Source organism: Moschus berezovskii, chromosome 2 (genome assembly GCF_049115385.1).
Source record: "Moschus berezovskii isolate FMDL1 chromosome 2, NW_MosBer_1.0, whole genome shotgun sequence".
Taxonomy (NCBI): domain Eukaryota; kingdom Metazoa; phylum Chordata; class Mammalia; order Artiodactyla; family Moschidae; genus Moschus; species Moschus berezovskii.
The window spans coordinates 10,675,442-10,698,419 of NC_142461.1; the positions used below are offsets into that span (position 1 = coordinate 10,675,442).

The 22,978-nt window shown below is 42.0% G+C and overlaps 1 protein-coding gene across 2 annotated transcripts in view; it reads left to right on the forward strand.

The window, feature by feature from the left end:
- Positions 1-1,909: 1,909 nt before the first annotated feature.
- Positions 1,910-22,978, forward strand: part of FAM76A (family with sequence similarity 76 member A) — a 29,818-nt gene continuing 8,749 nt past the window's right edge. The window contains exons 1-6 of one of the 2 annotated variants that reach the window (XM_055397940.2): positions 1,910-2,109; positions 3,391-3,455; positions 5,973-6,027; positions 6,754-6,906; positions 11,456-11,613; positions 18,040-18,126. In XM_055397940.2, the coding sequence (XP_055253915.1) occupies positions 2,029-2,109; positions 3,391-3,455; positions 5,973-6,027; positions 6,754-6,906; positions 11,456-11,613; positions 18,040-18,126 (599 nt within the window). In that variant the 5' untranslated portion in view covers positions 1,910-2,028. The remainder of the gene's footprint in view (positions 2,110-3,390; positions 3,456-5,972; positions 6,028-6,753; positions 6,907-11,455; positions 11,614-18,039; positions 18,127-22,978) is intronic. The other variant, XM_055397941.2, reaches the window with a different exon arrangement.

Genomic DNA, 22,978 nt, shown 5'->3' on the forward strand with positions numbered 1-22,978 from the left:
TGCTTCTGCTGCATGGTTTTCTTGTTAAGCAAATCTGCTCTCTTGAGTAATCATTAACTCACAGGGGTATCCCATATTTTTTCTACTTAATATCCCCTAGTGGGATTAACTATTTAATCACCTGCTCTGTCCCTGTCATATCTAGTTCCAAAGCATTTCCCTCATTCCAAAGGAAAACCACTTACCCATGAAGCAGCTTTCCCTCTTCCCCTCCAGCTACAATTTTTGATCCCCACAATGACCTGATTCTGCACCTGAGAAAAGTGAGGCTCTGAGCAATTCAGCCATGGTGAGAAGTTTAGAAGGTTAAGGTCAGAGCCAGTAAACATGGAGCACTAATTTTGCACCTTAGTTTTCTGACTCCAAGTTTAAATTGTTGATTAATACACATATTTGGGACTTCCCTCATAGTACAATGCCTAAAAATTCACCTGCCAATGCAGGGCACATGGGTTTGATCCCTGGTCCAAGAAGATTCCATATGCTGAGGAGCAACTAAAAGTCCCTACACCACAACTATTGAGCCATACTCTAGAGTTTACCGGTTGCAACTACTGAGCCCATGTGCAGAAACTACTGACGCCCATGTGCCCTAGAGCCGTGCCCCGCAACAGGAGAAGCCACGGTAATAAGAACTCCACAGTAGGCTCCGTCACTGCAACTAGACAAAGCCTGAACAGAACCAAGACCCAGGACAACCAAAAATAAATACATAGTTTTTAAAAATACACAACTTTCGGCAAAATCACAAGTAGGGGGCTGGATCTGGGTATCAAAGAGAGAAAATTTGGCGGAGGCGGGATTTATAAGCTATAAATGTGCCCTCAGTTGTTTAAAAACAAAACCGCACATTGAGGTAAAACTGCAATTAGTATGGCTCAGGTGGTTGGCAGAGTCAAAAGTGATAGCCCCAGAGCAGCTATGAAGCAGAGACTTGGAAAGGTCAGCACTGCAGGAAGCTTTGCCAGAGTCTCAAGAATAAAAACTTTGTAGTTCCTTGGACAGCCCCTAGACGCACCAGGCTGGGAACTGGAAAGAGGCAGAGTAGCTGGGAGGAGGTGGCGTGCTTTCCGGTGGCCAGATCTAACCAGGAAATGCCAGGTGGTTGTTCGGGAGATATAAGCTGGATAAGACAGTAGAGAGCAGGCCTCTGGCCAGTTGCACCCCACCTGGAGGGGTCCTCGATGGTACAAGGACTCTCAGCAGCGGAGAGCCTCGCTTTAGTATGTCTTCTCCTTTCTGCGGGGCCAGCACCCCTCTTCCACAATATAGGGGTGCTTTCTCTGGGGCTTCTCTTTCTCTCTGGAGGTCAGAGACCCTAGACTAGGTCCCTCTTTTTTAGGAGTCTCAGACAGAGGGCATCCATCTAAGTTGCTTCTCCTGTTTCCGCTACGTTTTAGAGTTAGAGGGCTGTGCAGGGCCCTCTGGCTCTGAAGTTGGAGTCGTTTTCTCACAAACGCCGCCCCCGCCCGCTCCCCCCACCCTCCATCTTTTTCAGGCTCGCGGTGGCGACCGTGTTCTAGTTCAACAATGCACCGCACTCGGTACAACACTCCACCAAAGGACAACTCCATGGAAACTGAAACATCACATCTCTGCGAAGGTATCGCGAGAGGCGCGGTTGCGCCTGCGGCGGAGAGAGGAGGAGCGAGGGCGGGAGCCGAGAGAGAAGTGGGAGGAGCCTAGGCGCTTCCTAGGTCCCGGGCGGGAGACCGTCCTTCCCAGCGGCGCCCCCGCGTGACAGAGCTTTACATAATCGAGACCGCGCGCGTCATAAGTGGCGTACTCCAGTTCAGACCGAATCAGAGTCCTAAGAAGCTCCGTGTTCCGCCCCTTTCCCCTTGATAGACGTCGAAATGAGCCAGTGAACGGGCATCTAGCGCTGCCGCGCCCGCCCTGGTCCGCTCGCACCCGGGGGCCTGCCTGCCTGCCGCAGCCCGCAGCCTGCCGCCGCCAGGTTGTGCCTCAGACTGTCACATAAAGCGGCGGGCCGGGCCGGCGGCGCGGTGAGCACGGCCCGGGCCGGACATGGCGGCGCTCTACGCCTGCACCAAGTGCCACCAGCGCTTCCCCTTCGAGGCGCTGTCTCAGGGGCAGCAGCTGTGCAAGGTGCGCGGGCTGGGGCGGCGGCCGGGAACTGGGACGCTCGAGGCGCGGCCCGGATCTCTCGGTTCGGCGGGGTCCCCTGGGCAGGGCGTGGCAGGCCCGCCTAGCTGAGGAGCCGCACCCGCCCCGCCGGGAGTCGGCGGGGCACGTGGGGGAGACCCTGGCCGCGTCCACGTCCCTGCGGCCGGCGTGTCCGGGTGCTTAGCAACCGTGAGGGATTGTTCTCGGACCCCGTGAGGTCGGGGGAGGGGACACCTGGTCCCCGGCTCGCCCTGGACCAGCGGCGCCGGAGATTCCTCTTGGGCTGGCTTCTCCCAACCCCCGCCGGGGTCTGATGGGCTTCAGACTTAGGGACCTCCTACCCTACCTGGGACTAAACTCCAGAGTCGGGTGCTGCCTGGGAGGATTGCCTCGAACTCGGGCGCCTCACGGGCACTTTTCAGTCAGTTTCAGAGTCATAGGTAGGCAGGCTTCATAATAAAGACCCGAAATCAAGCGCCTAAAGCAAAAGGATGATTTTTTTCAACGTCTAGTTAGTGACCTTCGGTCCTCCCCTAACCAGCTGCTGATCAGTTTTTACCCTTGAAGGTCCAAGTTCTCTTTTTCGTTTAAGTTGCTTTATCTTGCTTTGCCTATTTAAATGAATAGAGGTGCTGTGACGTGACAGTTAAAAGTCACTAAGCCAGCTGTAGAATGATGTCGAGATATCTCCAGATTAATCCAGAGTTTGTGTCTCTATTATGGATAACTCATAATTGTGTTGAGACAATCTTTATTGCCTCAAATGGCCATAACTTTGACACTTTTTGTTAACTAGGTATGAGAGATCTCAAAAATCAAATAGTTGAGTGCCTTTTTGGCCTTAAATATATAAATATATATTTGTGTGTACGTGTGTATTTGATTTTAAGGGAGTTTTATGTATGTAAGCAATAATTTTTATCCAGTACTTTGATTCCACAAATGAACCTGCTGAAAAATCACACAGTGGCAGAGGCAGAACCGGACTAGAATTCAGGGCTTTTTATTCCTATGTCTGAGGCTTATTCATACCTTTGTTTTACAGTTTATGACAAGTTCCATATAAATTCTTACTTAACTCCCACATCAATGCAGGGTGGTGATGCCAGTATTACAGACGAAAAAAATTAGTCCCAGAAAGTTAAAGTGACTCAGTCAAGCACAGTGCTTGTGCTTGGAATAGTACTCCGGTCTTCTGCCTCCTACTGAAGACTGTTTCCATTTCTGACTGCTTGTTAAAGGTATATCCTCATTTCATTTCAGGAATGTCGGATTGCACACCCTGTTGTGAAGTGCACCTACTGTAGGACTGAATACCAGCAAGAGAGGTAATCAATTGCATTATACACAGGCTCTGCCATTTCTGGTTATAACACAATGGATATAAAATGCACATTGTTCTCTAATTAGTCATTAATTGCTTACATTATTAGTTACTTATTTTTCATCCTTGATAATTTTATATTGTGGTTTTCATATTTTTGACAGAAAGCAACCCCACAACAGAAAACATGAGTCTTGTGTTCTAGTACGTTTATATACAGAGTTTGAAGAAATTGTAAGCCGAAAGAAGATACTTTTGGAAATGTGACAATCCTGATAAAGGGTTTGTTAGCCCTAGTCACATTTGAAAAAACTCAACTTGCCTTTACACTTACCTTGTGTGAATCTCATTTTGAGAAGTGTGAAAAATACCTGGGTGTGAATGAAGCACACATCTATGGGGGACTTTTTAATGGCAGCAGAGTGGTTTAGTGGTATAACAAGTTCAGCTCTTTTGTGGAACTGTGGCTGTAGGTAATATTACCTTAAGCAGGATGTGGTCTTCTTTGCTAGCTCATACACGGTCCTAGAAGCCTGATTTTAGTCAGCGTCATTTCAATTTTGGGACTATTTCCCCTGACATTTTGTTATGTGTATTTTCAAACAAAAACACTAGACTGTAAACACTCATCTACCCACTACTTAAATTCTACAATTTATGTTTAGTTTACTCTATTTGCATCTGTCCATCTCTCTGTCCATCAGTATATTGATCCATCTTATTTGTGATGCAGTTTAAAGTTATGGACATTAGTGTACTTGACCCTAAACACTTCAGCATGCATATCATTAACTAGAGTTCGTATTTGTGTATGGTTTTTAAATTTTTTTAGAGGTAAAATTCGCACACAGTGAAATGCTCACATCTTATTTGCATCACTCGATGAGTTTTACAAACAGTATACATCTGTTTTACCCCTAACCCCATCAAAATATAAAACATTACTGTCACCCCAGAGATTATAACTCCCACCTAGTCAGTCCCCACCCTCCTTGCTTTTTTCCAAGCAACTACTGTTCTGATTTTCCTTTCTACTGTAGATTAGTTTTATCTGTTCTAGAACTTCTATAAATGGAAACATATAAAATATGCTCTAGAAGCTTTATATTTTAGCTCTTACATTAGGCCTGTGATTCCCTTTTGAATTAGTTTTTGTGTGTAGGGTGAGATATGAAGTTTAACCCTTAATTCATACCATACATAAAAATTAATTCAAGATGGATTATAGTAATAGGTTTTTTTTTGCATTTTTTTCTGAGGAGTCAAGAACATTTATATATATTGATACATATATCCCTTGAGTAATAAATCTAAGATAAACCCAAATGTTCAACATCACAGCATCACTGATGCTAATCCTCTTTTTCTAGAGGTCTTTTTCAATGTACTTCACTTCCTGAACTGCCTTTTTTATTTTTTTTTAACCCACTGGACCATCAGGGAAGTCCCTGAACTGCCTTTTTTAAATAGCAGAAAATTGCCCTGGGAAATATTTTGTTTGAATATCTCATTTTAATTTAATGTTTACTACTTTGAGGTATTTCTTCTGGCTTTTAACTTTATAGTCACTTTGATAGGAATTGTAGGGAGAAAAAAATCAAAGTAGTGAATATACTGGATTTTCATGTGATTTTGTTTTGACCCTCAAATGTTGTTTAAACTGTTCTTAAACATATCAAGGAAATGGCAACCCACTCCAGTGTTCTTGCCTGGAGAATCCCAGGGACGGGGGAGCCTGGTGGGCTTCCGTCTATGGGGTCGCACAGAGTCGGACACGATTGAAGTGACTTAGTAGCAGACATATCAAGTATTTGTTTGTACCTTCCTGTGTGAAGGGTTAGACTTTATTTGAAGATGATTTCTTTTCCCCAAGGCAATTTATCAGTTTAGGCAAGTTGGAAATACTGTGACCTGGATCTTCACTGAGCTACAAGGGAAGTCCCCTCACAAGATAGGGTGTGTTTATTTTTGTCAGTGCTTAGCTCCTCGAGTACTTGAAATATTGAAAAAATATTTAATGTTTGCATCTATTTCCCTGCATCTGGGATTTTCATATACTTTTGCTTACGGAGGAGAATGTAGACAGAGTAAGGTCAACATGAATAGAATTTCTGAGTTTATTCCCCAAACACAAATACTTTATTCCTTATCTCAAATTTCTCACCTGGTCATCTGTATTAAGGAGGGTTAATTTCTGAGTGCATTTTTCGTCTGACATAATATTTCTTTTGATTGTTCTCTCCCATATCTGATAATTTTACTTGGTGATACTTGGAAATTTCATAATCAGAAACAGCTCATTTAAACCAAAGCCTCATTTTATTTGAGCTAAAACTCAAAAGAATTAAAAGAGTTCATGACCAGATAACTCAACCTTCAGTTAATCTAATACCCAAACCGTTTTTCACCTTGGCACTTAGTAATGAAAAAATTCCTTGGAGTTAACGAAGAATCTCTTTTGAGATGTTCTAAATAAAATGACTTTTTTCCCTTACAAAGCCTTGTGTCTCTTTCTTAACAGTAAAACCAATACTATATGCAAGAAATGTGCTCAGAACGTGCAGTTGTATGGAACGGTAAGTAGGGTTTCTCCATACCTAACAGTGAGTAGTCTGGTCGCTTGGGACCTTACCTTTTGCAAACTGTTAATATAATTACAGTTTTTTTAATTAGAAGACCTAGTTATGTAAAAATGTTCTCAGAAAAATGTATCTAGTATTTTAGCTTTCAAAGTTAGCTAATACATAGTATTAATGAGTTCTGTGTTTGTAGTTACTATGACAGGTTTGTGATACAATTTTCCTTGAGAAGCTTCAGTAACCAGTATGTAAAGAGAAGGGGAAAGATGAATCCTATGGTGTGAGCTCTTTGTTTGGTAACAGTTGACTTTTCATTTTGATGAATAATTTTTTTTTTCAGTGTTAGGGTTCAGCATACTGTGTTCTTGCAGGCATTCTCCCAACATGTTTATACACTGATAATGGCAAAGAGGCCTTTTCAGAAATTTGGAAGCGCTTGCTGGTTTCTCCAAAGAGCTAGTTCTGTTGAATTTGTTAGAGAAGTCCCAGCATATATGCTAATGGGATTTTGTTATTTATTTAAAAATCAATAGGTCTTGTGCATGAAAACACTTTACATGGTATGAGGATTTGGGCTTTATTTGATCAATGTAAAAGGAAATTTATAAAGTTGGGAATGCATTTTTGCATTGATTAGTGAACGTGTATAATAGAAATCATTGCGTTAAAAAATGCACTGGTATTTTATAATACGCTTACTTGACACCTTTTTTTCTCTTAAAGCCCAAACCTTGTCAGTATTGCAACATAATCGCAGCTTTTATTGGCAACAAGTGTCAGCGTTGCACAAATTCGGAGAAGAAGTACGGACCACCGTATTCTTGTGAACAGTGCAAGCAGCAGTGTGCATTTGACAGGAAAGATGATAGAAAGAAGGTAAGTCTCTGTGTTTTTCTTTTTTTCTTTCAGAGATATTAAGATGGGCCAACTATGTTAAAAAGACATGTAACAGAGACTGATTTCTCAGTTCCTCTCCAAATTGTTACTGACCTTGAAGAAGCTTTTCAGCCTTTGTTTTCTTCACTTATAAAATGTGGACCTTTATATTCTAACATTTAGCTAGTGTTTTATGAGACTCTAAATTACAGAGATCAGTATCCCTTATAAGTGAAATGATGATTGGCAAAATTCTACAAAACCCTGTAGAGATTGTGACTTAAGCAAGATAAGTGTATTACCAGTTTTACAATCTGGCTCTTCAAATGTTTCTCTCTGTTGAAGTTAAAGATCACAAGAAGATGATACAGATAAAGGTCTGTGTGGGATGATGGTACCTTGGTAGAATTAAAATGGTATAGGTTTGGTCTGTTTAAAACCCTCCAGTGGCTTCCAGTTGCACTTAGGATAAACCCCAAACTCCTTCCATCACCTGCAGGGCCCATACCTGACTCTGTCTCATCATCCATTACTCTCCCCGCTTTCCCCTTGGTCCAGCCACACTGTCCACCTTTTGAGTCCTTCAGACATTCTAGTCTCATCTGTGCTGGATACACAGCCTTCTCCAGAGTGTCATGACTGGTTCCTCATGTCAGGTGTCAGCTCAGTTGCCACCTTCTCACAGAGACCTTTACTAACTCTCAGTCACTCTATCATATACTCTGTTTATTGTCTTCAATAGCCTGTAACATTATGAGAAATTATCTTGTTGATTTGCGTACATGTTTGTCTACCCCCACTGGACTATGAGCTCTTTGTCCATCTTGTTTTCATGCTGTGTTCCCAGCAGTCTGACACATAGTAGGTACTTGATAAATATTGTTTGAGTGAAAGAGTGTTGAACGGAAATTCTCAGTGTCCAGAGGTGCTTTTCAGAGTTGGTTTAGTCTCTCAAAAGCTGACTCTTGTAACCCAATTCATTAATTTACAATGGGAAGAAGTAACTTTCCAGTGACTAGAGTACTCCTACCTGCCAACCAGGGTACCTCTTCCCTGAATCTAGATACTGGAAAAGCTGAATTAGTAATAAGAAGGTAACATATAATAATTGGAGCGAGCACAGGGTTTTCAGTCCCACAGATGGAGGTTCCATCCCACTCCTGGCTTAGCTGTATCATCATGGGCAAAGTTCTTACTCCTGTTATGCATTAGTTTTGTCATCTTTACAATGGGTATAACAGTAGCTACTTCACAAGGGCATAAGGAGATTTAGTTGATACAGGTATGTCATATAAAACACTTAATTTTGAGCCTAGCATATACTGTACTTCAGTAAATGGTACCTATATTATTATTAACTGGATTACATTAGAGTTTGTTAAGTGTCTACTTTCTAGTTACAATCCTATGATTAGAGTTTGCATAATTATAGGTATCTTCAATCACTTATTTACAAATTTAAGGAAGACTAATTTTAGGGATTAAGGGTGGATAATCTGGACTCAGTGGGCTTCCCAGGTGGCTCAGTGGTAGAGGATCCAACTGCCAATTCTGGAGACGTGGGTTTGCTCCCTGGGTTGGGAAGATCCCCTGGAGAAGGCAATGACAACCCACTCTAGTATTTTTTGCCTGGAGACTTCCATGGACAGTAGAACCTGTCAGGCTACAGTTCATAGGGTCTCAAAGAGACATGTCTGAATGACTGACCATGCATGCATTCGTAATCTGGACTCAGAGTGCCTGGATTGAAATCTTTGTTCTGTCACTTATTTGTTGTGTGACTTTGGTCAAGTTAATCTATCAGGGCCTCAGTTTCCTCATCTGTAAATGAGGCTGATCAGACGTCATCATTGTTATGAAGGTTGAGTTATTGGGTGTAAACCCCTTCAAAAGGAATCTGGCATGTGATATGTACTCAGTGTTATCTATGATGATTTCTTTATGATAGTTTAATTCTCAGAGGGTAATTTTCTATTTTTAAAGTTTATTTGTGAAGGGAAGATTGAAATAAGGTGTCCTGTGGTTCAGTATTTGATTTTCATGTTTAATGCTCTCTTTCAGTGCAGTTGCTTTGTTTTCAAACCCTTCTTCAATGAAAGCTCTTTCCTGGGCCAGGTCTCCTAGAGTATTTTAAATTCAGGCCTTTAGGCCACATCCCATAACCATGAAATGCATCACATTGAAGTTTAGTTTCATCATTAACAAAAAATTACATGGTTGTCGAATATCCGACATTGTTCTGGGTATTGGAAATACACTAATAAACTAAGCAGAAGACACTTTATTCTCTCAGAGCTTTTATCTACATATGTAAGAGATGGATGAGAACAAACGAGGAGTTGAGTGAACACAGGTTTTAGATGTAAGTGCTATAAGGAAACAGGGTCTCTGCTAGAGAGTGACTGGGGAGGCCAGTTTCGATGGGGCGTTCAGGAGGACCTACAGGGAGATCACATCTGACCCAAAACTGAACTTGATGAGAAAGAAGCTGCAAGGAATCTCTGAGGGCAAAGATCCTGGGAAGAGAGACCAGCTATGAAAAGACCCTGAGGCAAGAGTGATGAGCCTGGGGGACTTCCCTGACGTTCCAGCGGCTAAGACTCTGAGCTTCCAATGCTGGGGCGGGAGTCCGGGCTCAATCCCTGGTCAGGGAACTAGATCACACGTGCCGCAAAGAAAATCAAAGAGCCTGCGTGCAGCAGTGAAGGTCAGAGATCCCACATGCCACAACTAAGACCCAGTGCAGCCAAATAAATAAAGCAGGAGGCAGAGTGAGCAAGGGAATGAGATTATAAAGGCAAGTAAGGGCTGCATCTAAGTCAACAGAGGCCATGGTAAAAATTTTAATTTTTATATAAGATAATCTATGATTTTAAGGTGAGGAGAGTTATAATCAGATTTACATTTAAGAAGTCCTCTGGCACCTATGTAGAAATGGTTGATAGGGAGAAGAACAGAGAGATCATTTTGGGGGTGAGTCATTTTTTAAAATATTTATTCGGTTATGCCAAGTCTTAGTTACAGCACGTCTTTAATTGAGACATGCAAACTGTTAGTCATGGCATGTGGGATCTAGTTCCCTGGTCAGGGATCAAACCTAGGCCCCTTACATTGGGAGTGTGGAGTCTTAGTCACTGAACCACCAGCGAAGTCCCTGGGTGAGTCTTGTAGTTGTGAGAGAGAAGAATGGCTTTGCTTGGGTAGAAGCAGTGGAGTTGGAAAGAAGTGGGTAGATCAGACCAATGACTTGCTAATGTAATAGGTTAGGAGAGTGAGGGGCAAAGAGGCTTTTGCTAACAAGATTGAAAAATACTTCCGATAAATAATGGTGTGGCTTACCTACCCATGTTCAAAATAGGGCAGAAGGTCCAATTTAGAGGTAAGACAAAACTAAAAACTAAACTGCCAAAACTAAAATGCCCAAAACTAAAATTCCATAAAATATCAGCACATTCCCTCCCAAGTGTGAGCTAATAGCTCTGCTGCCCTGCCACTTGTACTAGGCCACTTCACTAACTCAGTTTTGCAATCTGAGTGTGGTACAGAGGTGCCTCAGCTTCAGAGGATTGTGCAGGCCCCATTTTGCTTTCCTAGCCCTGTGCTCTGCTCCTTGGTGTAGAGATGCTTCTGCCCAAAATGATAGACTTTTTCTGATTCAAACAAAGTGCCATAGTAGTCACCACCAGGGACTGGGGCCCTGGAAGCTACTTGCCCATCAGTCTTTTTCTGGAAACCTTCTTTCCATCTGAGAAAATATATCCAGCATACCACTTTATGAGTCATCTATTCCCTGGTGGCTCAGAGGTTAAAGCGTCTGCCTCCAATGCGGGAGACCCGGGTTCGATCCCTGGGTTGGGAAGATCCCCTGGAGAAGGAAATGGTAACCCACTCCAGTATTCTTGCCTGGAGAATCCCATGGACGGAGATGCCTGGTAGGCCACAGTCCACGGGGTCGCAAAGAGTTGGACACGACTGAGTGACTGAACGGATAAGGTATGAAAACTAAAGTACAAATTTTATGTTTTATTTTCTCCCTGCTGTATTTTCCTTGGTGAGAACTATGGAGATATTTGTGTCTTTTGAAATTCTTGTGGGAACTTTGCTCTGGTGTGTGTTAAGTTGAAGAAAAACAAAATAAATATAATTAGCATGTTAAAATTTGGCCATGCCCCATGGCATGAAGGGTCTTTGTTCCCCAACAGTGGATTGAGCTCGTGCCCCCTGCAGTGGAAGCACAGTGTCTTCACCACTGGACCACCAGGGAAGTCCCCAGGTCATATTTTATTAAGCAATTTTTATGTACCTTGCACCATGCTTTACCTTCATTATGTCACTGAATTCTTGCACCAGCCCTCTGAGGTACATATTATTATCCTTCATTTTATAGATGAAGATTGACCCCAGTAGTGCCCAGGTAACTTACACGTAAGGTCACACAGCTTGTGAGTGGCAGATCCAGACTTAACCAGAGGTTCTAACTCCTAATACCCATGTTCTTAGCCTCCGCACTAGCACATTCCTTCTTTATCTTTGTCTCCTCATCTTTCAGGTAGATGGGAAATTGCTATGCTGGCTATGCACACTTTCATACAAACGGGTCCTTCAGAAGACCAAAGAGCAGAGGAAGCACCTGAGCAGCTCTTCCCGTGCCAGCCACCAGGAGAAGGAGCAGTATAGTCGACTGAGTGGCGGCAGCCATTACAACAGGTAACCCCAAGATGCTTCAGATAGAACAAGAGGTTCTGGGAGGTCAGATGTAATACACAAGTAGTTATGGAAGATACTATTTTTTATAAATTTTCATATTTTCTCTCTAGTTACTAATCTACAGAGGGAATCTCCTTTGATGTATTTTATAATTCATATATCATCCAAGGGCCAGAGAGACTTCCATAAGGCATTAGGGTTTTCTGACTTGGTTTGTGTTGTGTCTTAAAAGTTTGTGTTCTCCCCACCGGTAAGAGTGGGTTATCTCCCTAGAAAACCGGACATTCCACAATCTGAGGAAATGCAACTTTTCTTATGCATATTTGGCTAGGAGATTGATAAATATTCTACGTTTGTCCTTATAAGATCCAGTCAAAGTGATGTCCCTTCATTGTTGTCTTAAGCTTCCTTTCAGAGTATCTGTTGTGTTGTTAAGAGTTCTGGCTTTGGATTGAATCCTGGGTCTGCCAAGTTCTTTGTATGGGATCTTGGGCAAGTTTTTTCATCTATAAAATGAGGGAAATAATGATATTAACTCATGGAGTTGCCGTGAAAATAAATTATATGGTATGTGCATAGTGATTAGTTTTATAACCGGCATATAGGAAGCTTCAGTACATGATGGTTATTGCATTGTTATCATTACCTTTATGATTTTGTTTGTTCATTGTTAGTTACTTTCATGGACCAGACTCTCTGCAAGGAATGCAGAGATGAGTAAAAAGAATCACACTGTTTTCTAAGAGTATGCAGCCTGGTAGGGAAGGCAGACCTGTAATCAAATTATTGCAGGATAATCTGAGGGTGTCACAGTGAAAGCGTGTCAAGATGCAGGCATAAGAGGCTGTGGTAATTAACTGCCTGGGGAGGTCAAGCAATGAAAGATCAGAGAAGAGCTGACATTGGAGCTAGATCTTAGGATAAGTAAGGATCGTCAGATAAGGAATGGGCGGAGACATCCTAGGCTGAGGGAATAGCAACTGCAAAGACATGGAGGGCATAAGACCACATGGAACTTAGGAACAGCAGATCCTTTTATTTTGCTGGAGCTTATGATTGGGAGCTGGAAAATGGGATGGAAAGGAATCCAGCAGACCTGGTAAGTAACATGATCTTGATGTTAGGAATTTTAATAGGAAGCCACTGGAAGGACCTGTGTTGGGGAGGGACCAAATCTATCTTAAAAAAAAAAAAAAAGATTAACCCAGACTATTGTGAAGAATGCACTGGAGGAAAAAGAGGCTGGGGGCTAGTTACGAAGTTTTTTTGTTAAGAGTCCAGAAAGAGATGTTAATAGGGAACCTCAGGCAGTGGCACTGAAGATCGAAGAGGTAGATTCAGGAAGACATTTCAGAAGGAGAATTATGCGTAAATTAGATAATCTGATGAACAGGTAGATGGGCAGGAGCTGGGTGAATGAAGGGTAATTCTCAGGTTTCTTACTGGGATGAGTGAGTGAATCCTTATCTGAGAGGCTATCGGAAGGGGAAAAAATAAGTTCAGTTTTGGAAAGTTGAGTTTGAGATGTCAAGAACTATTTAGCTCTTTTTCATGGCACCTTTGAGGCTATCAGCTCCTTCAAGGTGAAGCAGAACATCTCTTTTGCAGCCACTGGCTGCCAGAAACTCACTGCAGTGGACAGCGAACACAGACTTTGTACTGTCTGTGAGAAGTTTGTGGCCGTGGAAGTTGCTGCTGATGCTCCAGGTAAAGAATGGAGGGATTATGTGGTTCGAATCAGTGGTGAGAATGACAGGAAAAGGACCGTGAAGCAGGGTGTTGACCCATGGCAGTGTCCACCTTCTACTGAGTTAAAGAGTATTCCTGTTACAGGCCAAGGAAGACTGGAGAAGGAAAGAGCAAATCTGTATGGGTTGCGTTGTGAATGCCAGTCTGAGTGTCCTCAATTTGGTCATTGTCAAAACGGGAGAGGAGGCTATTCCTAGATTTACTGGTACTACTGGGACTCCACCTGGGGCCCCAGAGCTAGAGTCTGCAAACTTTATATTCTCTGAAGTAAAGATCTTGATCACTGCCTCCTGTACAATGTCACAAACCTCTGTCCATAGTTCTTCAGGCACTCTGTCAGATCTAATCCCTTGAATCTATTTCTCACTTCCACTGTATAATCGTAAAGGAATTTTCCCTACTTGCTTTAAGTCTGAAGTTTGCAGTAAGGAGTTCATGATCTGAGCCACAGTCAGCTCCCCAGTCTTATTTTTGCTGACTGCACAGAGTTTCTCCATCTTCAGCTGCAATATAATCAGTCTGATTTCGGTATTGACCATCTGGTGACATCTATGTGTAGAGTCATCTCTTGTGTTGTTGGAAGAGGGTGTTTGCTATGACCAGTGCATTCACACTAGCAAAGTAATGCTCAGAATTCTCCAAGCGAGGCTTTAACAGTACGTGAACTGAGAACTTCCAGATGTTCAAGCTGGATATAGAAAAGGCAGAGGAACCAGAGATCAAATTGCCAACATCTGTTGGATCATCTGTTGAAAAAGCAAGAGATTTCCAGAAAAACATATACTTCTGCTTTATTAACTATGCCAAAACCTTTGACTGTGTGGATCACAACAAACTGGAAAATTCTTAGGGAGATAGGAATACCAGACCACCTTACCTGCCTCCTTAAAAATCTGTATGCAGATCAAGAAGCAAGTTAAAACCGGATGGACATGGAACAACAGACTGGTTTTAAATTGGGAAAGGAGTACTTCAAGGCTGTATATTGTCACCCTGCTTATGTATCTTATATACAGTGTGCTGCTGCTGCTGCTGCTGCTGCTAAGTCACTTCAGTCGTGTCCGACTCTGTGTGACCCCATAGACGGAAGCCCACCAGGCTCCCCCGTCTCTGGGATTCTCCAGGCAAGAACACTGGAGTGGGTTGCCATTTCCTTCTCCAATGTGTGAAAGTGAAAAGGGAAAGTGAGGTCAGTCAGTCGCATCTGACCCTTAGCGACCCCACGGACTGCAGCCTACCAGGCTCCTCCATCCATGGGATTTTCAAGGCAAGAGTACTGGAGTGGCTTGCCATTGCCTTCTCCGATATACAGTGTACATCATGTGAAATGCCAGGCTGGATGAAGCACAAGCTGGAATTTAGATTGCCGGGAGAAATATCAAGAACCTCAGATATGCAGATGACACCAGCTTATGGCAGAAAGCGAAGAGGACTGAGGAGCCTCTTGATGAAAGTGAAAGAGGAGAGTGAAAAAGCTGGCTTAAAACTCAACGTTCAAAAAACGAAGATCATGGCATCCAGTCCCATCACTTCATGGCAAATAGATGGGGAAACAGTGACAGACTTTATTTTCTTGGGCTCCAAAATCATTGCAGATGGTGACTGAAGCCATGAAATTAAAAGATGCTTGCTCCTTGGAAGAAAAGGTATGACCAACCTAGACAGCATATTAAAAAGGAGAGACATTACTTTGCCAACAAAGGTCCGTCTAGTCAAAGCTGTGGTTTTTCTAGTAGTCATGTATGGATGTGAGAGTTGGACCATAAAAAAAGCTGAGTGCCAAAGAATTGATGCTTTTGAACTGTGGTGTTGGAGAAGACTCTTGAGAGTCTCTTGGACTGCAAGGAGATCAAACCAGTCAATCCTAAAGGAAATCAGTCCTGAATATTCACTGGAAGGACTAATGCTGAAGCTGAAACTCCAATACTGTGGCCCCCTGATGCGAAGAACTGACTCATTGGAAAAGACCCTGATGCTCAGCAAGATTGAAGGAGGAGAAGGAGATGACAGAGGATAAGATGGTTGGATGGAATCACCAACTCTATGTACATGAGTTTGAGCAGGCTCGGAAAGTTGGTGATGGACAACGAAGCCTGCAGTCCATGGGATCACAAAGAGTCGGACACGACTGAGCGACTGAACTGACTGAAGTAAAGATAATGTCCACCAGTATGTTGTGAGAAAGCCCTGAAGCAGAGATGATGAGAAAACTAGGACCAGAGCACCTACAATTCAGCGTCTTTTTACTCCACGTGTTCTGCAGCACCAATGTCAGCATATTGCTCTGAAGAAACGGTGTACTGAGAAAATAAGGAAGAGGCTGCAGAATGTGCTAAACTTTTGGCCAAGGAACGAAGGAGGCCAAAGAAAAATGCAAGGAACAGATTGTCAAGAAACAGAAGCTATCCTCTGAGAGCTTCAACCTCTGTGTCTGTGCCCAGTCAAAAATAAGATGTTCTGGAAGTAGCAAGAAACTAAGATCTGATATTAAAAAAGATTATTATTTAGTAGGAGCTTAGACTGTAATTCAGAAGAGGTTTGAACATGAGCCATTGGTAGCATATAAGAGTCAGTGGTAGCAGAGCTAATTTTAAAATGTGGATTTCTGGGACTTCCCTGGTGGCTCAGATAGTAAAGCGTCTGCCTACGATGTGGGAGATCCGGGTTCGATCCCTGGGTCAGGAAGATCCTCCGGAGAAGGAAATGGCAACCCACTCCAATATTCTTGCCTGGAAAATCTCACGGATGGAGGAGCCTGGTAGGCTACAGTCCATGGGGTTGCAAAGAGTCGGACACAACTGAGCGACTCAACTTTAAACTTTCACCCCAGAGTTCAATTCGGTAGGATCTAGGATGGAACCCAGGAGTCTGCTTTGTTTTATAAACCTCTCAGATGATTCTCATGCGGATGATCAAGGGAATATCATTTCCAGCCACTATAATAGTTGTTAAAACCATACTCTTGACTGATACAACTTAGGCTGGAGACTCAAAACAGATTATAGAAGCACTCAAGGATGGAGTGAGTATTTGAAAACCAAATCTCTAATCAGGGTTAATATGCAAAATATACAAAGAACTCAACAGTATGGTGTTTGCTCAAAAAATTAAAAATAAAGCTATCATATGATCCCAGCAATCATTCTCAGTATATGTCTGAAGGAACTGAAATCAGCATTTCTATTCATTTATTCACAATACCTAAAATATGGTAGCAACCTAAATGTCCTTGGAGGGATGAATGGTTGAAGAAAATATGGTATATACATTCAGTGGAATATCCAGCCATAAAAAAAGGGAATACTGCTATTTGCTACAACATAGATAAGCCTGGAAAGCATGTGCCAAGTGAAATGAGGCAGAGAGAAAGACACACACCATGCGGTATCACTTTTATGTGAAATCTTAAAAACTGATTTCACAGATATAGAGAATAGAATGGTGGTTGCCAGGTGCAACAGGAGAGGGAAGTGGGGAGGTGTAGGTTAGAGGGCACAAACTCTATTAGAAGTAGTTCTGAGTTCTCATGTACAGCTCAGAGACTATATGCTTGAAAGCTGCTGAGAGTAGATCTTAAGCACGTTGTTGTTCAGTCACTAAGTCATATCTGACTCTTTGCGACCCCATGAACTGCAGTACGCCAGGCCTTCCTGTCTCTCACTGTCTCCCCGAGTTTGTCCAAGTTTATGTCCATTGAGTTGGTGATGCTGTCTCAAGCATGCTCACAAAAAATAAAATGGAATTCCCTTGGCAGTCCAGTGGTTAGGAGTCTGCGCTTCCACTGCAGAGGGGACAGGTTCAGTCCCTGGTTGGGTAACTAAGATCCCACAAGCCACGTGTCACACCCAAAAAATAAAATCAAGTATACAAGGTGATGGGTGTATTAATTATCTTGATCTTGGTAGTAATCATTCTATAATATATATAAAATTGTCACCTCGTACATTTTAATTAATGTACAATTATATTTGTCAGTTATAAAGCTGGACATGATGGGGAGAAGGCATGATCAGTGGTCTCAAATATTGAAAAGAGGCCAGTAAGAAAAGGTCTGAAAAATCCTCTGGACTTGGCAATTTTACATCCATCAAAGTAAAAGGGTTGCAGACTAGTTTTAGAGACTAAAACTGATCTTTAGGGTTGTCATGAGACTCTTAGATACTAGAAGATTTACAGAAACAGTGAAGAAGAACTGGACTTGGTGTTCAGATACGTAAAGCTTCACTACTAACTAGCTGTATACCCCTGGGTAGGTCAGTTAACCTTGATGAGCCTCAGTTTCTGCAAAATAGAAATAATCCCTTGTATATGCCTCACAGTATTATAAGATGCATGGGGAACAGTGAATGTGAAAGTACTTTTTAAATTGTAAGATGGATTATGCTTCTGATAAAGGTTTTATTGACTTGTTCTCATAGTTATTAATAAAGCAGATAATTTTTAATCATAGCTAAAAATTTAGGGAAGGACTATAGAAACGAGCTACCCATGCATCTATGGAAGTAAGACTTGGGTGGATTTGATGATCAAAAATAATTAGCTCTTGCATAGAATAGGTACAATATTATATTGGTCCCATTTGACAAGACTTTCATTGTGATGTTTTATTAATCTTTGATTTCTAAAGTGTGTGTATCTCTCTCTCTCTCTCTCTTTTTTCTTTTTTGCCATTAAAAGTCAGAAAACCCTTTCTACGTCTTCAATTCAAAATGAAATCCCAAAGAAAAAATCCAAGTTTGAGTCGATCACAACCAATGGAGATAGGTAAGCCAGTTCAAGTGTGTGTGCATGTTTCTGTTTGAAATGCATACACAGTTCCTGAAACAGGAATACATTTTAGGGTGTGTCATGGAGCTAGTTTATGGTTGTCAGTGAACTTCTCAGGGATACTACACTAGCCACTTGATAGCTTATAAATAAACACTACTGATATTAGTTTATAAATATAATCTTGTCTAGAACATATAACTGGAATTAATAGCAGTTGAATTTTCTGCAGTCCACAGATAACTTCCTCACAAGAATTCAAAGACATGCTTTTCATTGTGATCTGTGCCTATAGCTTCCTCCAGGCAGGGCAAGAGTTGGTCTGCAGAGGCAAGACAGAGACAAATCGGAAGTTTTTCTTTTTTGGCCAAACCGCACAGCTATCGGAATGTTAGTTCCCCGACCAGGGATTGAACCCTGGCTGTGGCAGTGAAAGTGCTCAGTCTTAACCACTGGACCACCAGGGAATTCCTGACAATTTAGAATTAAGGCAGTATTGCTCAATCTGTGAGGGATAATCCATGCTTCCTTAGCATAAAGAGAGATAACCCAATGCAAATGCTGAATCATGAGGGAAGGAGATGTATTTAAATATTTTTGTTTCATTTTAAGCCTTTCTGGATGCATTTTTATTCCTCAGTTTCCGCTTTCCTTCTCAGTGATGCTTCCGCTTACAAGCTGTTTTCTCCTCATATCCAGGATGCCCCATCCATGTTGGTGTAGTGGGCTGCTTCTCAGCAGAGTCTTGGGGCCTGTTCCTCCAGGCTGGGCATTCTGAAGTGAGACCACCTGGCACACTCATCCCTAAAATCCTTGGAATCATCTCCATTCTGAAAACTCCCATTCTCCATTCTCTCTCCCAGACAGTGGTGGATATGGGAGCAGACCAGCATATAGGCTTACTGGGGCTGAATTTTGTTTATTTAGGGGTATACATAGCATCTATGAAGTTGGCTTTTTCATTAACTTGATTTGAGACTCTGAAGACTGTCTGTATTTCTGGTATCATTGACTTCAAACTTCTTGAATTGATCCTTCTAGAAATGCTTGATTTAGATATTCTAATTACATAGGGGAAGGAACCACAAAGACCATCTTTCTGGTTAGCTTTACTGTTACTGTTTGTTCTCTGAGCAGCTGGTTTGACCATTCCAAAGAAAATGGATGTGGCACTGATTGTCTTTTCACGTCTGCCTGGATCCATGATCCTGTAAAAACTAGGGAATGAACCATTCTGAATGCCCTGCTTTATGAAGGCTTAAGCCAAGACCCACAGCCTTTAGATTCATCATTTCTGTTTTGTGCTGTTTATGCTGTGGGCTGTGTTTGAATGACCCGGAAAAAGCTCATTCATAGCCTTTAGTTTAACCAACAGGCCTTAAAGTTTGCCTTCTGTTAGGTCATTTTGTTTTTGAGATACTGCCACTGTTCTTGCTGACTTGCTATGGCTTCACCAAACCAAAGACTTTAAACTTTCTGTTCAGTGTTTTATTGCATCTGGTTACCAGCAATGATTGTTTTCCTCAATTAGGATGCTGATCCTTAACTTGGGCGCGTGATCTTTCATAATGTCCTCTGGGAAAGATCTTAAAAAATAAATTTTTCTTTAAATATACATGGTAGTTTAAAAAGCAACCAAATAACTTGAAAGTTTAGAAAAAATTTTTCTGCAGCCACGAAAATTATTTTCATACATATGCAAGTTCCATTTGACTGATCCTGCATTCAGTTCAGTTCAGTCGCTCAGTCGTGTCCGACTCTTTGCGACCCCATGAATCACAGCACACCAGGCCTCCCTGTCCATCGCAAACTCCTGGAGTTGACCCAAACTCATGTGCATCAAGTCGGTGATGCCATCCAGCCATCTCATCCTCTGTCATCCCCTTCTCCTCCTGCCCCCAATCCCTGCCAGTATCAGAGTCTTTTCCAATGAGTCAACTCTTCGCATGAGGTGGCCAAAGTATTGGAGTTTCAGCCTCAGCATCAGTCCTTTCAACGAACACCTAGAACTGGTCTCCTTTAGGATGGACTGGTTGGATCTCCTTGCATTCCAAGGGACTCTGAAGAGTCTTCTCCAACACCACAGTTCAAAAGTATCAATTCTTCCGTGCTCAGCTTTCTTCACAGTCCAACTCTCACATCCATACGTGACCACTGGAAAAACCATAGCCTTGACTAGATGGACCTTTGTTGGCAAAGTAATATCTCTCCTTTTTAATATGCTATCTAGGTTGGTCATATCTTTCCTTCCAAGGAGTAAGCATCAAGGAGTAAGCGTCTTTTAATTTCATGCCTGCAGTCAGCATCTGCAGTGATTTTGGAGCCCAAAAAATAAAGCCTGACACTGTTTGCACTGTTTCCCCATCTATTTCCCATGAAGTGATGGGACCAGATGCCATGATCTTAGTTTTATGAATGTTGAGCTTCAAGCCAACTTTTTCACTCTCCTCTTTCACTTTCATCAAGAGGCTTTTTGTTCCTGCATTAGCAATCTTAATCTATTCCACTTGTTTGCATTTCTTTTAAAAGTTTATATACAAGATAAATTATGTTTTTTCTTCCCTTTTTACTTTTTTTTCTTGCTTTTCCTTCACTTGGGGAACATTCTGACAAGACTTTAAAAACATTTTTTTAATTAATTTTTTTTTTTTTTCTCTGTTGGCTGACCAGGGATTGAACCCATACCCCCTACAATGGAAGCATGAAATCTTAACCACACCACTGAGGAGGTCCAAGATGTTTTTTGAACTGTCCTTTATTTTTTTTTGGTTCTACCAGTTTATTGCTACCAACCATCTCCTTCCACCCTCATGCACGCGTGCTCAGTCATGTAACCCCATGGAGTGCAGCCCGGCAAGCTCCTCTGTGCATGGACTTTTCCTGGCAAGAATACTGGAGTAGGTTGCCATTTCCTTCTCCATGAACAGTCCTTTTTTTAATGTCATGGAAACCAAAAAATTTTTTTGCTGAATATCTATTTTGAATTCAGTTCTGGAGTAAATGTTACCAGTTTTATTTCTTTACTGTCTATTGTGACTCCCTGTCAGTTTTTAATCGCAATCCACTTTTAAATTTATGCTTCTATTCTTTCATTTTTATCTTCTCATGTCTTCAAAAGATTGTTCTCTAACAGTTTTCCATTGGCCATATACTACCATATTTCTTCATTTTTTTTTTTTTTTTTTTGGCCACACACATGACATGTGGGATCTTAGTTCCCTATTTAGGGATCAAACCCGAGAGCCCTGCAGTGGAAGTGTAGAATCTTAACCACCGGACTTCCAGGGAAGTCCTCTTATTTATTTTTTAAATATTGAGGCATATTTGATTTATTTTTTCTCTTTTTCTTTATTAGCCTTCTGGGCTTCCCTGGTGGCTCAGAGGGTAAAGCGTCTGCCTGCAATGCGGGAGACTGGGGTTCAATCCCTGAGTCGGGAAGATCCCTGGAGAAGGAAATGGCAACCCACTCCAGTACTCTTGCCTGGAAAATCCCATGGATGGAGGAGCCTGGTGGCTACAGTCCATGGGGTCGCACAGAGTCGGACACGACTGAGTGACTTCACTCACTTTATCATACAGAGAGAACCCATTACTTTATAGAATTTTTTTAAAAAAACATTTTCCGCATGGTTTTATACTTAGAAAATGCCTTAGTCTTTTCTAGTATCCTATAAAATTCACAGCTTCATTCTCAATATTTTATAGTTTGTCAAAATTTTATAACAAAAATCCTTCAATTTGAAGAAAATCCAAGTTCACTTCTAGCTTTCCTTCCCTGAGAAATGCACTTTTTGATCATATTTGTTTATTGTTTGATGGGCAATGAAACAAGTGAGTGACCTCCAGGCACACCTTGTGGTTTGTTTCTGAAAGACATTCTTTTCCTTTCCTTATCATTTTATTGTGTTCTCCCTCTAAAATACACCTGAAAGATTAGACTTAACTCTGTGTGGCCTTTGAGGACAGATCCAGGACAAATGGATGAGACTGACAGGCAGATTTTGGCTCAATCTGAGAAAAGATGTTTTTGGAAAAGACAGGCTTCTTAGATAAATAGCAAGTTCCCTGTCTTGATTTTCTGCCTTAGTAAGCTAGCCATCTTTTTCCTTTTTGATTCCTAGCAATTCTTATTCATCAGGAGTTTTACAGAGTTAGACAGTACAGTCCCTAACATAGGAAAGACTCAATGAGATTTGTCAGCAATTTATTGATATGGGAAGAAATCTTCCCTCAAGAAGCAGGTAGAGTCAAAGCAATCTTGAGAATGAAGAACAAAGCTGAAAGTGTCATACTTTCTGATTGCAAACTGTACTGCAAAGCTGCCGTAGTCAACAGTGTGGTGTTAGGGACTTCCCTGGTGGAGCAGTATTTAAAAATCTGCCTTCCAACGCAGGAGACATGAATTCAATCCCTGGTTGAAGAATTAAGATCCCACATGCTGCTGGGCTACTGAGCCCACGCACTGCAACTAGAGAACCCTGCGTGCCACAGTGAAGAGCCTGCACACCACAGTGAAAGATCCCATGTGCCGCAGCTAAGACCTGACTCAGCCAGAAACAAAACAAGAAGACCAGTATGGTATTGGCACAGAAATAGACACAGAGACTGATGGAACAGAATGAACAGCCCAGAAGCAAACCCACATTTATATGGGCAATTACTCTACCACAGAGGAGGCAAGAGTATACAGTGGGGAAAAGATAGTCCCTTCACTGAATGGTGTTGGAGAACTAGACAGGTCCATGCAAAAGAATCAAACTGGACTACTTCTCACACTGCTTCCAGAAACAGCTCCAGGTAGACTAAAGACGTAAATGTAAGACCTGAAAGCATTAAATTCCTAGAAGAA